Source organism: Micromesistius poutassou (genome assembly GCF_964030765.1).
Source record: "Micromesistius poutassou genome assembly, chromosome: 5".
In the NCBI taxonomy this organism is placed as follows: Eukaryota; Metazoa; Chordata; class Actinopteri; order Gadiformes; family Gadidae; genus Micromesistius; species Micromesistius poutassou.
Genome location: NC_140275.1, coordinates 4,515,491 through 4,531,737, shown reverse-complemented (window position 1 = coordinate 4,531,737; position 16,247 = coordinate 4,515,491). Strand labels below are relative to the sequence as shown.

The following is a 16,247-nucleotide window of genomic DNA, read 5'->3' as shown; positions in this document are numbered from 1 at the left end:
AGCACCTTCTCCGTGTCCACAACGTGCGGGGAATTAAATACCTTTCATTTAAAATTATATATATCAATTATATATATAAAATAAACCACCAATTGAAAGTAATGGGAAATCAGGATTACTGAAACTTCAGAACGGCAGGTAACGTTAGGCCTACTCTGAATGTCTATAGTTGGATATTCTTGGAGAAGTGTACTTAGGCATTAAGGACGATGTCCTCCAGGGGACCTGAAGAGCACGGCCCCTCAACGCCTGAAGAGAGAGAGGAGGAGGAAGAGGAGCCTGAACCGGAGAGGGATGAAGCAAAGACCTCTAAAGTCTACACTGCAGCTGATACTCTTCTAGCGACGGAGGAGTCTTCAATGGGAACACATGCCCTGGTAATTGATATACATTTGATTGCTATTGCGATAATAAATAAAGCCTAATATAGAATTTATAAACGTCACATATTAATAATATATAAATTGGTCCAAGATAATAATTAACCCAGAATAACAAACTTTCATTTGAGAGGTTGGCTTTTTAATGACCAGCATCACCTGTGTCATGATTTAGAGTCCCGATTGGTCCTTTGGGATCAATTATACTCTTCCTGTCTTCAATTTGCAAGACCGAGATCAGCTCGTGATTCTGTACGCTGGTGCGCATGTTGGCGTCATTTACAACCACACAGCCACCTCCCAGCACCTCCTTCAGGTAAACACATTCAATCAATGGCCGTTTGTGTGTGTGTGTGTGTGTGTGTGTGTGTGTGTGTGTGTGTGTGTGTGTGTGTGTGTGTGTGTGTGTGCGTGTGTGTGTATTTGTGTGTGTGTGTGTGTGTGTGTGTGTCTCTAGGGTCACAGGGGTCCTATCTCATGTCTGTGTGTGTAATTGTGTGTGTGTGTGTGTGTGTGTGTGTAATTGTGTGTGTGTGTGTGTGTGTGTGTGTGTGTGTGTGTGTGTGTGTGTGTGTGTCTCTAGGGTCACGGGGGTCCTATCTCATGTCTGTGTGTGAGTGCAGACAGACGATGGCTTGGGACAGCCAGTAGCGGGCGGGAACCCCTGCTTATGATTTGGGACTCCTACACCGGGTAAAACATCTCTCTCAGCCTGCTCTACAAACACAACATCAACCTTTCAGTGTCTGATTTGAACCATATGTTTGGTTCCCGCTCCAGGATTCCCGTCCACACTGTGTTCAGCGGCCGGTCTGGAGGGAGCGTCGTAGCTCTGGCCTTCTCTAAAGACGGCAGACACCTGGCCAGCCTCGGGGGGGCAGAGCGACAGGTCGGTCCAGCCATATGAATAATGTGGTTCATGCTATTAAAGAGGCACTTTCACTGCCGATATATGGAACATTTTGAACTTATGATTTGTAATGTGTTCATGATGACCGTGTATTATATAGCCATTCATTCATTCATCCACCCATTGATTTGCTCCACTCTCACTGTAAGACATGATGTTAGGAATCTTCAACTAAATGAATTTGACATTTTTTTAAAGAAATATTTCAATGTGGTTTATATTTATATGAATGTCTTACTTTCTGGAACCCTCAACATTTGAAAGTTTGACCTTGTTGACACTACATCTGTGGTCTGCCTGCAAAGAGGAGGAACGTTTTTTTCGACTCAAAGGCAACATTGAATTTAATATTAATTTTACAATTCACAGAGACATTACATCCAAATCGCATCAATGTAGCTTCCTCTCTAGCTGAAAATATATAGTGGATGGTTAACATAATAACCCAATAACTCATTCCCTGTTTAACTTGGAAATTATCCCATATGTATGTGATTCTATTATATATGAGGGTTTTCTTTGCAATGTCATGTGAATGCTAGCTGACTTGTACATCCCTCTCATAGTGCGTCCATGTTTGGGATTGGACACATGAACCAGATACACCTTTGTGGGTTGTTCATCTCAATCCTGAACTTGGTTTTCAAGTAAGTCTGTATTTCTCACTTTCACCATGTTTGATCTTTTATCTTTTAGATTACAGACTTCTGTATATGATCTTACATATTGTATTTAGCTTCATAAGAAATTGCTTTTTTTCACAGAGTTGCATCATTTTCAATCCCGGTGATAGCACTGAGTTGCTCAGCAACAGCGATAGCCAAGTGCTGTTTTACAAAGCCGTGAGTGCCGTCACATTTCACAGTGGAGCACCTGGGCCTCCAACAGTCACACAACTGTGCCTTTGTCTTTTTTTCAGACTGAGGGAAACCTGGAATACATTGCGCCTCATCTCAATGACAAGGTAGGCTTTGGAGCAGTAGGCCTACCCCTGGTGTTATGGCCGGCCGTCCATGCTTGGCTGTGCGTGTGTGGGTGTGTATGGGGCATTGAGGTCATAAAGCACCATGAGGGGCAGAGAACAATGATGCATACCAGATATAGCTCAATAGTATTGTTTTAAACTGTGTGATGCATGTCATGATGCTTATGATGATGTGAGGAATAATCCATATATTATAAATCCTACATAAATATATTATATTTTGGGTAGTTTGTAGTTTAAATGTTTAAATGGTTTAGTTTAGGATTAATTATACGGTAAGAGTTAGGCAGTGATCCAGTTGGTAAAGCAATGTATCATAGGAAGAACCACCATCTAAATTTTGAATTATGAATTTAAATATCTTGGTGTACTACTAGATTCAAATCTCAGCTTCAAGAAACACATCAAGAAAATGACAAAAACTATTAAATATAACATGGCAATTTTTAGACGGATTAGATCCTCTCTATCTACAGAGGCTGCTGATATTTCTGCATGCCCTCATTTTGTCACACATCTCATACTGTATCACCTGCTGGGGGCAGGCTAGTCCAACAACAACCAGGCCTTTAGAATCCCCGTACAAATAGGCCCTGAAAATCCTTGACAAAAAGTGACCACCACTGTGCCATGCTACACAAACACACTCTATTAACTTTTAAATATTTATTTATTTACAGAGTAAATACAGAGTATACAGAGTATTTTGAAATCTATGTACAGTTTACAAAATCCTAAAAGGCTTGGCCCCCACCTGTTGGTGTGAGTTTGTCTGTTACAGTGGCTCTGTAAGGTCCACTAGAATAGCTACCATACATAACTGCACTGTACCCTTCCACTATTCAGCATTTGGGCAGGCAGCCTTCTCTGTTTAAACTGTTAAACAATGGAACACTTTTCCAGACAACATAAAAAACTGTGGTTTGTTTGGTGGCTTTTAAAGCCAGTCTGTTAGCGACCGTCATTACTTTTTATTTGCAATATATTGCTATTTGTTATGTCCTTTCTTGTTGAGTGATGTTTGATGTTTTTATATGTGTTGTATTGACTCTGGTGCGATGCATAAAATGGTTACATTTATGTTTTAATTGCACATGGTCCCTTTCAAATAAAATGTAAATATAAATTTAATCTATAGTCAGTAAAGTTTCACTGTATATGCCATGCCCTTGCTTTTCCATTGATCCTCTCGCTCTCTCTGTCTCTGTGTCTCTCACTGTCTCTGTCTCTCTCTCTGTTTCTCTTTCTGTCTTGCTGTCTCTCTCCCTCTGTCCCCCTTCCGGCTAGTGGTCTCTCTCTGTCTCTCTCTCTCTCTCTCTCTCTCTCTCTCTCTCTCTCTCTCTCTTCTCCTTCTCCTTCTCCTTCTCTTTCTCTTTCTCTTTCTCTTTCTCTTTCTCTCTCTCTCTCTCTCTCTCTCTCTCTCTCTCTCTCTCTCGCTCTCTCTCTCTCTCTCTATCTCTCTCTCTCTCTCTCTCTCTCTCTCTCTCTCTCTCTCTCTCTCTCTCTCTCAGAGCTTCCACCAGTGTGTGGGCTCTCTGGGTCAGTCTCTGTTCCACTGGCGGGGCCAGCAGGCCCTCACCGCCACGTCCGCAGGGAACCTGGTGCTGTGGGACGAGGGGGACCAAACAGCGGGGCGGAGAGCCCTCAAACTCCTGCCCCTCCAGAGAGAAGCCATCACCGTGCTCACCTCCACGGACAGGTGCCAGAGGGCTCATCATAGCATACATAAAGCGTTCAACCAACCCCCTAACGCAGCTTTTAAGACCAAATCCCTAATGCAGCCTTTAAAACCAAACCCCCTAACGCAGCCTTTAACTTAAAACCAAACCCCCTAATGCAGCCTTTAAAACCAAACCCCCTAATGCAGCCTTTAACTTAAAAGTTTTAAGTTAAAGGCTGCATTAGGGGTTTGGTTTTAAGTTAAAACCAAACCCCTAATGCAGCCTTTAAAACCAAACCCCCTAACGCAGCCTTTAACTTAAAACCAAACCCCCTAATGCAGCCTTTAACTTAAAACCAAACCCCTAATGCAGCCTTTAACTTAAAACCAAACCCCCTAATGCAGCCTTTAACTTAAAACCAAACCCCCTAATGCAGCCTTTAACTTAAAACCAAACCCATTAATGCAGCCTTTAAAACTTAACCCCTAATGCAGCCTTTAACTTAAAACCAAACCCCTAACTCAGCCTTTAAAACCAAACCCCCTAATGCAGCCTTTAAAACCAAACCCCCTAACGCAGCCTTTAACTTAAAAGTTTTAAGTTAAAGGCTGCATTAGGGGGTTTGGTTTTAAAGGTTGCATTAGGGGTTTGGTTTTAAGTTAAAACCAAACCCCTAATGTAGCCTTTACAACCAAACCCCCTAACGCAGCCTTTGACTTAAAACCAAACCCCCTAATGCAGCCTTTAACTTAAAACCAAACCCCCTAATGCAGCCTTTAAAACCAAACCCCATTATGCAGCCTTTAACTTAAAACCAAACCCCCTAATGCAGCCTTTAAAACCAAACCCCGTTATGCAGCCTTTAACTTAAAATCTAACCCCCAATGCAGCCTTTAAAACTAAACCCCCTAATGAAGCCTTTAACTTAAAACCAAACCCCTAATGCAGCCTTTAAAACCAAACCCCCTAATGCAGCCTTTAACTTAAAACCAAACCCCCTAATGCAGCCTTTAAAACCAAACCCCGTTATGCAGCCTTTAACTTAAAATCTAACCCCCAATGCAGCCTTTAAAACTAAACCCCCTAATGAAGCCTTTAACTTAAAACCAAACCCCTAATGCAGCCTTTAAAACCAAACCCCCTAATGAAGCCTTTAACTTAAAACCAAACCCCTAATGCAGCCTTTAAAACCAAACCCCCTAATGAAGCCTTTAACTTAAAACCTAACCAGTAACGCAGCTTTTAATTCAAAACCAACCCCCTAATGTAGCCTTTAAAACAAAACCCCTAACGCAGCCTTTAAACCCCTTTGACCTTGCATCTGAAAACACTTTTGGTTCATTCTGAGTTAATTTGTCCATTTTGTAAACACCCTTCAATTACCAATTATAAACAGAGGACAACTGTGTCACACCAACGCAGGTGACAGGATGATCATATTAGTGATGCATGCAGTGGCATGTGTTACCTAGAGGGCTTAGAGTCTAATGCAGGGGTGTCAAACGTACGGCCCGCGGTCCTAATCCGGCCCGCAGTGTAATTTAATCCGGACCGCCAGATAATATCTAATGTCTATCAGAACTGGCCCGCCGGAATATCGCATTTCAACTCCGGCAGCCCGTAATCCCGTACCACCTGCCCCCCCCTGTCAACAATTCCGCCCACGGACCCTGTTATAATGTAATGTCCCCAATTAATGTAATGCAATTGGCCCGCCGGTATATCGCATTCCAGCGTTAACGCGTCTCGGCGCGTCTCGGCGCGGTAAACCTGGCGTGTCAACTCTGGCAGCCTGTAATCCCGTACCACCCCCCCACAACCCCCCCCCTGTCAACAACTCCGTCAGCCTGTAACTCTGTACCTCCCCCCTCCCCCCTCCGTACCACCCCCCCCCCCCCCCCCCCGTCAATTCACAGCGACTTTGGCCCGCGACTTTGGCCAAGACTTCAATTTTGACCCGCTGTACAGTTTGAGTTTGACACCCCTGGTCTAATGCATACAGTGGTGTTGGGGCTTGCCTCCCCTTTAATATGTCAACATGTTTTTACATCTCCAGATGGATTGTGACAGGCGACGTCCTTGGCCATATCAAATTTTATGATGAGAACTTCCGGCTGATGAGCTGGTACAGTGACTTCAGCCTGGACGCCATAGCCTCCATCTCCTTCTCTAAAGACCCCGCCCCTGAACCCAGCCAGGACTGTCCAGAGAGCTGTGCGCTGGAGGACCAGCCTTTTGTCAGCAGGTAGAAGATAGTCACATAAAGAAGGAGAATAAACGGAGGGGCCCTTTCGGAGATGGTACCCTTAGTGGGTGTGGCATGGGGAGGTCATCCCCACCGTTTGGTGGTGGAAGGTGAATTAGTTAAGTAGAAAGCTGTAGTTTTGGGAAAAGCCATGCCCTACCGCATGGGGAGAAAGTTCTTTCTCTGCCCATTACCAACCTTTCCACCAAATTTGTAGTTTTGTTTGTCCGTTTATAATTGACATGCATTTTTGTGATGGGCTCGTCCCTTTTAACCAATTGGTGTGAACCTGAATCCCCTCTACCCATGGTCAGACGTCCCACAACATCTCAGTGTGTCAATCTGTTCAGAGGTTTACTGCATTTGAAGGTTGTGGTGAAGGTCATTCATTGGCCAATGACCGACCATGAATAACATTCCAGCCAAATCTAGTTCAGATCTGTGCATCATTCCCAGATGGAAACGCATATACACAAGAATCCACATGCAGCGCCATGCCCCCTTGTTGCCAGTTGGTATGAAAGGTGAATCCATTGTGCCTCGGTCAATCACCAACAATTCTACCAAATTTTCAACACAGATGGCAGTATCTTAATTCCCTCCTTTGTGGAGGCGATTAAGTTAATCGTATCAAATCTCTGAACATCTTCTATTCAATTCCCTTTTCTATAACAAACCAAACATAAACAAGCGCCCACACACACTATGCAGCAACCTGTGAGTGACGGCTCCTTGTGCGTGTGCAGGAGCTTTGTAGTGTCCACAGTGAGGGCCACTGTAGTGCACGTGAAGAGCCCAGGAGGGGGGCCCCAGACCCTGCTGAGAGAGCACTGGGCGCCCCTGCATGCGGTGGCCTGTCACCCCAGAAGGCCCATCCTGGCCATTGGGAGTCACAGCGGCATTCTGAAAGTGTGCGACTACAACACCAAGCTCACCCTCGCCAGCAGAGTGTACGAAGCAGAAAGGATTCAATGTTTGACCTTTGACCCCCAAGGTGTTTGTATTGTTCTTGTTTTTATTTAATACTTAGTATTTATTTATTTATTTCATACTTAGAGTAGTAGTAGTAGTAGTAGTAGTAGTAGTGGTATTCTTGTATAATTATTATGTAGTTATTATACGTTATAATATATTACTATAATAGCATATCATTATCTATCTATCTAACTGGGCTGGTTTCACTGGTGTTACAAAGCCGTGACCAGGTCTTCTTTTTAATTAATAAAACACATACTGGTGATGCGTTATGTTAGTTCTCATCATGATGATTCATGAGCATGTCTTTGAGCAGGGTTCTATGTGGCTGTGGGCTTTGCCAGTGGAGCGGTCCGTATACTGGATGCCTGCTCTTTACACGGCCATGTAGAGGACTGCTTTCATTTCAGTGACAGCAGCATCACTCACATCACCTTCTCCCTGGACTCCATGTACCTCGCCACTGCTGTGAGTGAAAACATATTGTATTTATTTTATTTTATTCATATTGTATGTTAAACAACATTGTAGGAAAATATTTTTTATATGAAGGAATATAACTATCTTATTGAAACGGCAAACGGCAACAATGTGTTTCTCCAGCTCACTTCTATTGTTGTCTAAAAAGCAAGCGACCCTTTGCATGGTCTGCAGGTCCCATGTTGTTGTTGTTTTTTTATAGGGGAAGTCATTGATATGAATAGCATTTACAGAATAATATTTTAAACATGGCTTTCATTCAGTAGAACAGAAGATGAACTTGATGCTTCAATGAGTACTGCAGTACTGTGAGCACATGTATTAATGCGTGGGGCCTTGCGGTGATCAGGACACTGGGAAAGCGGTGACAGTATTCCACCTGCACAGCTCTCCTGGCTCAGCAACAGAGCGATGGCAACTGGTTGGACGACACATCTCCCACTACAAGCCCATCAGAGAGCTGCTGTTTGGGGTGCACCTGGACAGCACCCGGCCCCGGCTGCTGTCTCTGGCCATGGACCGCAGACTGGTCAGTCCTGGGTGTACTAGTTAGTAGGAGACTGCTAGTCCTCTGTGGTCTGTGGCTCTCTAGTCAGTAGGAGATGTAGTAAGCAGTAGGACAAATCTGTCAAAAGACTACCACGACCTTGTACTGTTTCTGACGCTCCTATTCAAACTGACGTTCACAGGAGGTTGAGAATAATAATGCATTCAAACAAAATGGAATGGCTACAAAATGAGTATCAGTGCTGCAGCACAACCTAGTTTAAAATAGTACAACAACTACCTAGAATAACATCTGGAGCCAGAGTGCAGAGCAGCCATAGGAATCAGAGCATAAAAGGTTAGCCGTTTAGATCTAAATAGTCTTTTTTGTATTAGTGGTAGTGCAAACAGTTACAGGAGTTGTCACATATCAAAATCCCAAAGTGTGCATTTCATTGTGTGTGTGTGTGTGTGTGTGTGTGTGTGTGTGTGGGGGGGGGGGCCCCCAGGTGGAGTACGACCTGGACAGCAGTGTAGAGCAGCAGCAGCTGGTGGTGCAGAGTGCCGAGCGCGTGGAGCAGAGCGCTGTGCCCCAGTGTATGACCTGGTACCCCCCCCTCAGCACGGAGCGCTTCCTCCTCACCGCCTCGGACCAGCACAAGATGAAGCTCCTCAACAGCACCACCAACATGTGCAGGTCTCACAGCCAGGGAATCATGTCCATATTAACATCCTCCATTTCCTGTCACTGTGAAGCAACCCATGTGTGGTCGCTATATCATTTCAAAATACAGAAAGACTCTTCTGGGGCCAACTTATGAATCTCCGGTCCAGAAGATGGTGGTTCTGCCGGGGTCCAGTGACACCTACTACCTGGCCTTCATCACAAAGGACAAGGTGAGGGATTGTTTGCTTTTGGGTTACTTTAATTACAATTATTACATGTAACTTTCAGTTGAGAAGAGGAGATTGGCCACACTGCCGGAGTAGTCTCATTTATTAGTCCAATCACTATAAACCTTAAATCCGAGCCCTTTTGGTAATCCATCATGTGTTTTATTGTGTTGTTTGATATAACCTGATACCTTCTAGGTGGGGCTCCAGATGCTCCCCCTGGATGGGAACAGCTACAGCAGCCTGGCAGTGCTCTGCCACCCAGGGGGGGTCTCCCAGCTCGCCTGCTCCTTCGACGGCCGCTTCGTCTTCACCTCAGGGGGGGCTGACGGCACCGTCCTCCGCTGGCGTGTCAACCCACAGTACGACGCTTTCTCATCAAATGAATCATACTACCAATCATACTATTCTTGGGGTTGTGATCTCATTTAAAGGTCAGCAATAGGCAGAGGGTACTGTTACATGGCCTCGTCTGTGTGTCTTTAGATCTGCTTTTACTCTCTGGACACTGTTTAATATGTGATGTCACCGCAGTGCCTTACAGGCCGCCGTCGCCCTCGGGGGCTCCCACCTGGAGCCTTTCTACGCCCTGTTGGAGGGGGGGAGAGGAGGAACCCTCTGCCGGGTCAGTCATACCCTAACCCTCACCCTCACCCTAACCCTCACCCTCACCCTAACCCTAACCCTCACCCTCACCCTCACCCTAACCCTCTGCCAGGTCAGTCATACCCCTAACCCTCACCCTCACCCTCACCCTAACCCTCACCCTCTGATTGCTATTGGGATGTTGTGCTCCTATTGACTCCTCTCCGTCACTATCCCCCTTTAGGAAATGGAAGACCTTTTCTATTACTGCCAGCTCCGTCACCAAGGCATTGACTCCATGGCACCGCGCCAGGTGTCCTCCAGTATACCGCTCACTGAGGTGCCGTTCCTGATGAGAGCTCTGGGCTTCTTCCCTACTGAGCAAGAGGTACCATGTTTGGTAACAATTTGGTAACAATAACATGTTAATAACAATAACATGATGTACTAAATTTCTCCCAAATAGAAGGGTTTCACATTAACTACTGGTTGTTATTATTACTTGCACTGCTGCAAGCAGTACATATACATTCATATACAAAGAATACATATATACGTATACATGTACGTGTACGTACATACACATACAAAATTACATATGTACACATCAGTGGCGGCTGGTGGTTTTTAAAGTGAGGGAGGAAGGACTGCGCGCTTGGTTGCCATTGGCCTGCTTGCACTTTTAGTGGCGTATGGTGGCATAAGTATGTGAGAATCAAGTTGTTTCAGGGTGCTTTGGTGAACTACAAAATAGCAGAGAGGGATAATTATGTGAATAAAATTGATAGAAATCCACCAGTGGCAGCATTGTACTTTGAAAGCTGGTGGGACTAGGGCAGAAGGAAAGGATGCAAAGCCAATTAGTCAAATCAGGCCTACTCTTGATTTGTAAAACTAAATAAAAAAATCTGGGCCTATCATTGGGCCTATTTTGATCAATGACTGAAGCTATTGGTTGTAATTTGGCTATGTTTATTTTTAGCTACAATTGTGTAGAATATTGTATCTGCATTGCATTGATGAGTTTTGATTGGCCCAATGAGCCACGTAGTCACGTGAGCATGAGACCCCTGTTGGTTAGTTGGCTAGAGATGTTGGAACTGATAACATGTACTAGCTGTGCAATGTTAAATAAAACTCCATAAGAAAGCCTCCGTCTGAGCTATTCTACAAATTGTTTTAAGAAAAATGAAGACACAAGACCAAAAGTGATGCCATTTAAAATGCATCATGCTCTGAATCATTCACTGACATCCTTTCCACAATATTAAACAGAACAGTCAGAGTAACAAACAATTAAAAGAACAACAAGAACATAATTTCACAACTATTGACATGGGCTGTAAGCCTAACATAGTTTGAGGCAAATGTGGATGTTAATGGATGTTTCAGAATGTTGGTTAAGCCAAATAAGATTGAAGGACTTCATTTATAGATCAAGTCAATCCTCCTCGCTGTTTGTGTTGTAAAGATATCAGTGACCTGGTCATACCAAACGGGATATTTTTAAAGTGATTTCAGAATAATGGCGAATCCACATTTTCGCCACCCTTTCAGACGGCTTGGTATGGTGAAGTACCGAGAAATAGGTAGACTCAGCGCGTTTATTTCGGTGGACTTCTGGCAGTGGAAACGGCAATATAAGCGAACCGAACCGCACCGCTTGGTGGAAACGCCAATATAAGCGAACAGAGCCGCACTGTACCGCAACGAACAGTAGCACACCGCTCGGTCATGACGCCAACGGTAGCGCCCCTCCCCCAGGGCTTTCGAGGAAGAGCTGAGAATATGCTCCATGGTCCCTCTCCTCTGGCACAGAGGGCATGCTGGTGACTTGAACATCCCCCAGATGTGCAAGTTAGACGGGCTCGGTAGAACGTCATACACAGCCTGGATCAATAACTTGCATGCGATGGGGCTCCGCTTCCCAAAGCTCGGCCCAAGACACCTTTCGCTCCACCACTTGCTTCCATCTTGTCCAGGCTGGCTGGCTCGCTCCTCTTCGACTGACGCTCACACCTCCTCCTGGATCATGGCCCTCCTGTCCTTCCCCTTTGCCTTGTCAAAGCGTGGTTTTGTGCTAGTACAAAGGCCAGCCCTTCCTCGCGTCACCGTGCCCACCGGCGCGCATGTCTCAGCCGAGACTCGCGGCCTCGACGGCCTCTGCTGCCTTCCACTTCCGACCTGGAGGCCGGCCTGGGAGACCTTTGGGTCGCTCAACTCCCGGTATTGCAGGACCTCCCTTGTACGGGTCACCATGAATTCATCATTCAGGCTGCTGAAGGGGAGCTTCAGCATGTTGTTCTTCCCGTATAGGGCGATGTTGCTCAGGCTTCGGGGAAGACCCAACCACTTCCGTAGGAACCTGCTGATCCTCCTCTCGAAGCCCTCGACGGTGGAGATCCGGACTTCGTAGACCAAGAGGGGCCAGATGATCCGTGGGAGGATGCCATGCTGGTATATCCAGGCTTTGAACTTCCCCGGAAGGCCGCCAACCACGCTTCCAGTTCTAGATTGGTCACTCGGATGGATGCCGTGTCCCTCAGACTGCAGTCGAAAACCTTCCCCAGGCTCTTCACTGGTTTCTCGCTGATCGATGGTATCTGTGTGCCGCCAACAGTGAAGTGGTACTTGTCAACGGTCTTACCCTTCTTTAGCACCAGAGATCGGGATTTGGACTGGTTTGAAGCTCATGCGAGCCTAAGTGATCAGTTCCTCCAGACCATTCAGGATCCACCTGCTCCCCGGGACAGATGTGGTTGTCACGGTCAGGTCATCCATGAAGGCCCTGATGGGAGGTTGTCGGACACCAGACTTGGTGAGAGGTCCTCTGCATTCAAATTCAGCAGACTTCACCAGCATGTTCATGGCGAGCGCGAAGAGGATCACTGAAATTGTACATCCAGTGATGATCCCCTTCTCAAGCTTAATCCACTCTGATGTTGTAGTCACGGAGGGGAAACTGAAGCTGTTGTAGTAGTAGTCCATTATGAGGTCTCTGAACTTGCCTGGGACGTGGTGCCGGTTCAGAGCCCCCTCCACCAGCTTGTGGGGTATGGAGCCATAGGCGTTTGTGAGGTCCAACCACAGCACCACCAGGTCCCCCTTGTTCTCCCGGGGGTTCCTGAAGCTGGGTTACCACGCCTGTGTGCTCCAGCCATCCCGGTACCTTTGGGATCCCTCCTTTCTGAACTGAGGTGTCGATGTAGGAGTTCCCTAGGAGGAAGTCTGTTAGGCGCCTTGAAACAATGCTGAAGAATATCTTTCCTTCAACACTGAGCAGCGAGATGGATCTGAACTGATCGATGTTCTCTGACTTCTCCTCCTTCGAAATCCACACCCCTTCCGCACACCTCCACTGATGAGCGACCTTCCTCCAAATCACCTTCAGGATCCTCCATGATCCTTGATTCTCGTCACTAACTGGGCAACTCTGTTATCAAAATCTGGCCCCAGTTGCCGAACGGAAGTAGAATCATCAAAGCTTCATAAGGTGTAGTTCACGAGAACTTTCCGATGTCGCAAAAATGTTTTCCCCATAATTCCTAGCGATCTGAACGCGGCATTGGATATGACACGCAGCGCAGCATTGCTGTGTGTCATATACATAACACATCGCGTTCCGTTAACATCTATATCCTTTCGTAGCCTACTTTCACGTTTTCCGGCTCATTGTCTGCCCCTAGACTAGAGGAAGTCAGGCAGGACAACAAATCACATCCGCATAGCCGGTTTGATGTACTGTAATACTGTTGAGTGGTATTGGTGCGTGGCATCCGATACCACTCAACAGTGGTTGAGTGGCAATTCATAAACAAATACGAGTACGAGTATTTTAACAAAGTATCGGCCCGATACCCGATAATGGTATCGGTATCGGTGCAAGCCTAATATGTACACATACATAGTATACATACGGACACATAAACAAACATAAACACACATAAACAGACACGTTATTCAAGAATTTGTGGTCAAGAATTACCAAGATGGCAGTTTGAAGTTCTGTGTGAGACTTCAGATCATGTGAAACCCTCCATAAGTAATATATTCAATCTATTTTTTTATGGCTAGCTGGACGACATGCAGAATGAAGTCAAGTTCAGTAAATATGCCGAAACGGGTAAGTATGTGAAGGAGGTCGACTTGGCAGAGTTTCTCAGGCTGTACATCAACCACCGGCCCGCCTTCGGCATCTCCAGGGAGGAGTTAGAAAAGAGCTTCAGGGTCCTGGGTGTCTGGGACGGGTCTGGACAGCTGGCCATCCCTAGAGATCAACTTCTGGAACTTCTTCAGGCCAGAGGTACTGCATGCTTCTAAATATGGATACACTGTCATTGTACAGTTCTATGCTTATAGATCAGTTCTCAAAGCTAAATGCCAAACAGCATTGATATCATGGAAACTAGAGTACATACAAGATTGCATTGAACATGTGTATTAATAAAGAAATTAAAATGGAACTATTGCAACAAATTTTTAAGATGTTAGGACCAGCGATGTATATTGTAGTGGGTATACTGTGATGACTTCACTCCCTCAATGCCCCACTAGCTATGCACACATTACAAACTGCCATATTCCCCTCTGCATGTTCAGCAACTTTGATTTAGTTTGCTGTCACATCTCTTGAGCCGGTGTTGTGAAAACAAAGTGCTGAAGTGATAGTCACCATACTATATTGTTACATATCCTTTTTAAGTGGGTGTACAAAAATCCTCAAGCTTGCATGTAAACGGGGCATACAAGATTGGTGTGGGTGATCAAATCATCCTAACTGTCTGACTTCATTCAAACCTCTGTAACCAGTATCATGTGATAAGACTTTTTATTAATATATCCACTTTCATGGGATGGTTACTGGCGAAATGTGGGCCACACTTCCAGCCGCCCACACGCCTCAGCTGTGTTTTTAGCTGATCAGCTGGCAGGCTAATCACATCACTGTATATAGTCGCTCTGTCTCTGAATACAATGAGGGCTTTAAAAAGCTCGGGAACAACATGTTCCGTTCAAGGATGTACTTACAACCGGACAAAACTAAATAATTGGTTGAAATCGCAATGAATGAATGACAGACGGCGATTGTTTACATCGATCTCGTAGTAACCGGTAATGAAGCCCACAATTCGCGCAAATCATCACAGGCGTTGGAAACTTTTGGATAATTACTTGTTTCGCGATTCACTGTTGTGTTGTCAGTACACTCAGTACTTTCTGATGCACATTGATTCAAAAGAAGGATGTGCTATATTACTGTTCACAGGGAAAATCATTTTGACCCCCCATTTTGACCCCTGTTTCCGGGTCGCCTAATTTAGAAACTTAACGGAACCACTGTTTCAAACTGTCACTCCCGATCTTCATGCTTTATTGTAAACATTAAACTCTCTGCTCCATTTGTCAGGTGAACACATGAGGGAGGATGAGGTGGTGGAGTGTCTCACTGTCCTATCAGGTGAACACATGAGGGAAGAGGAGGAGGGGGAGGGGTTACCTCCACCCCCGGGGGCCTCTGAGGAGCATGCCGCTAATGAAGGTTAGTGAGAGCTGAGGAGAATGAAGTTATGGCCAGAATCTATAGAAGACTGGTGACAATTACAAACACGTCTTTGGAATGTTATGGGGAATGGGAGGGGGGCACTGTTATAGTGTTTTTCCTATGTTGTATCATTCTTTGTGTGTGTGTGTGTGTGTGTGTGTGTGTGTGTGTGTGTGTGTGTGTGCACGTGTTTTCATTTGTCTATTTAGAGTACTCATTGGACTGTGTCATCCCAGAGTGGATCTCCGCAGAGACGTTCACAGGTCATATTCTGGGCTTCCCTTCGTGTATGGAGACGAGAGACAAGTCAGAGTGAAAGTACACCAATCCTCTTACTGTCAGCTCATTAATGTTAGTATGTATCTTTACTTTCTTTTCTATTAAATATATAAATAAAATAAAAATGAGAAGTTACAGTCGGATTTGCTGGTGCTTATTAATAGCCCACATGTGTATTGCTTAACTGCGTTGCTATTCTATACTGTTTATTAACACATACAAAATCAAACAATAAGTTAAGTACATAAAATAATACTGTACACAGGGACTTTGCAACATGATAACATGTTATATGCTGTCAAACTGCAAGAATAACTTTAGGATCAACATGAAAGAACTTCTCTTTTTGCCCTCTATTTTAGTCTGAATAAATACATAAAAAAGTAAGTAAGTGGTCTTTCATGAAGTTCATTTTGGACAGTTTTTCTGCAGGCTGATCATCATCATCCCCGCCCACTGCTGCACAAACAGGTCACGGGTCTTTTGTTATTTTGACCTTTTTACAACAGACATGTGTTTGTCTAATAACAACTTCAGATCGAGCACTGAAAGCGTACAAGCGTACAACACATCGGTTAGAATATTGAACCTGGAGCATGGCCAGAAACAAACCGATCAGGTTATTCAAAGTAAGACACGTTGATATCTTCAAGCAGGTTCGAGGAGACAGATCGCCCAGTCAGGTTATTTTGAGTTCTGTTTGGGCGTGGCTCTCGCTGACCAATCTGCGGCCACTTGTTTGGGCGGGGCTCTGGCTGTGACCAATCAGAGGCCCCTCTCGAGCAGGAGCTTCCTGCTCGAGGAGCCTCCTTCAGTCAGCTGGTA

At 45.2% G+C, this 16,247-nt stretch overlaps 1 protein-coding gene across 1 annotated transcript; it reads left to right on the top strand.

The window, feature by feature from the left end:
* Positions 1-209: 209 nt before the first annotated feature.
* cfap251 (cilia and flagella associated protein 251) lies at positions 210-15,459 on the top strand (the record flags this gene model as incomplete). Its single annotated transcript, XM_084468922.1, has 20 exons — positions 210-377; positions 556-696; positions 964-1,073; positions 1,161-1,269; positions 1,857-1,937; positions 2,055-2,132; positions 2,210-2,254; positions 3,787-3,974; positions 5,993-6,181; positions 6,928-7,175; positions 7,473-7,624; positions 7,986-8,165; positions 8,632-8,819; positions 8,917-9,019; positions 9,215-9,378; positions 9,551-9,641; positions 9,846-9,989; positions 13,676-13,904; positions 15,009-15,140; positions 15,353-15,459. 20 exons carry the CDS (start codon positions 210-212, stop codon positions 15,457-15,459), a joined length of 2,847 nt encoding a protein of 948 aa, XP_084325048.1.
* Positions 15,460-16,247: the final 788 nt, after the last annotated feature.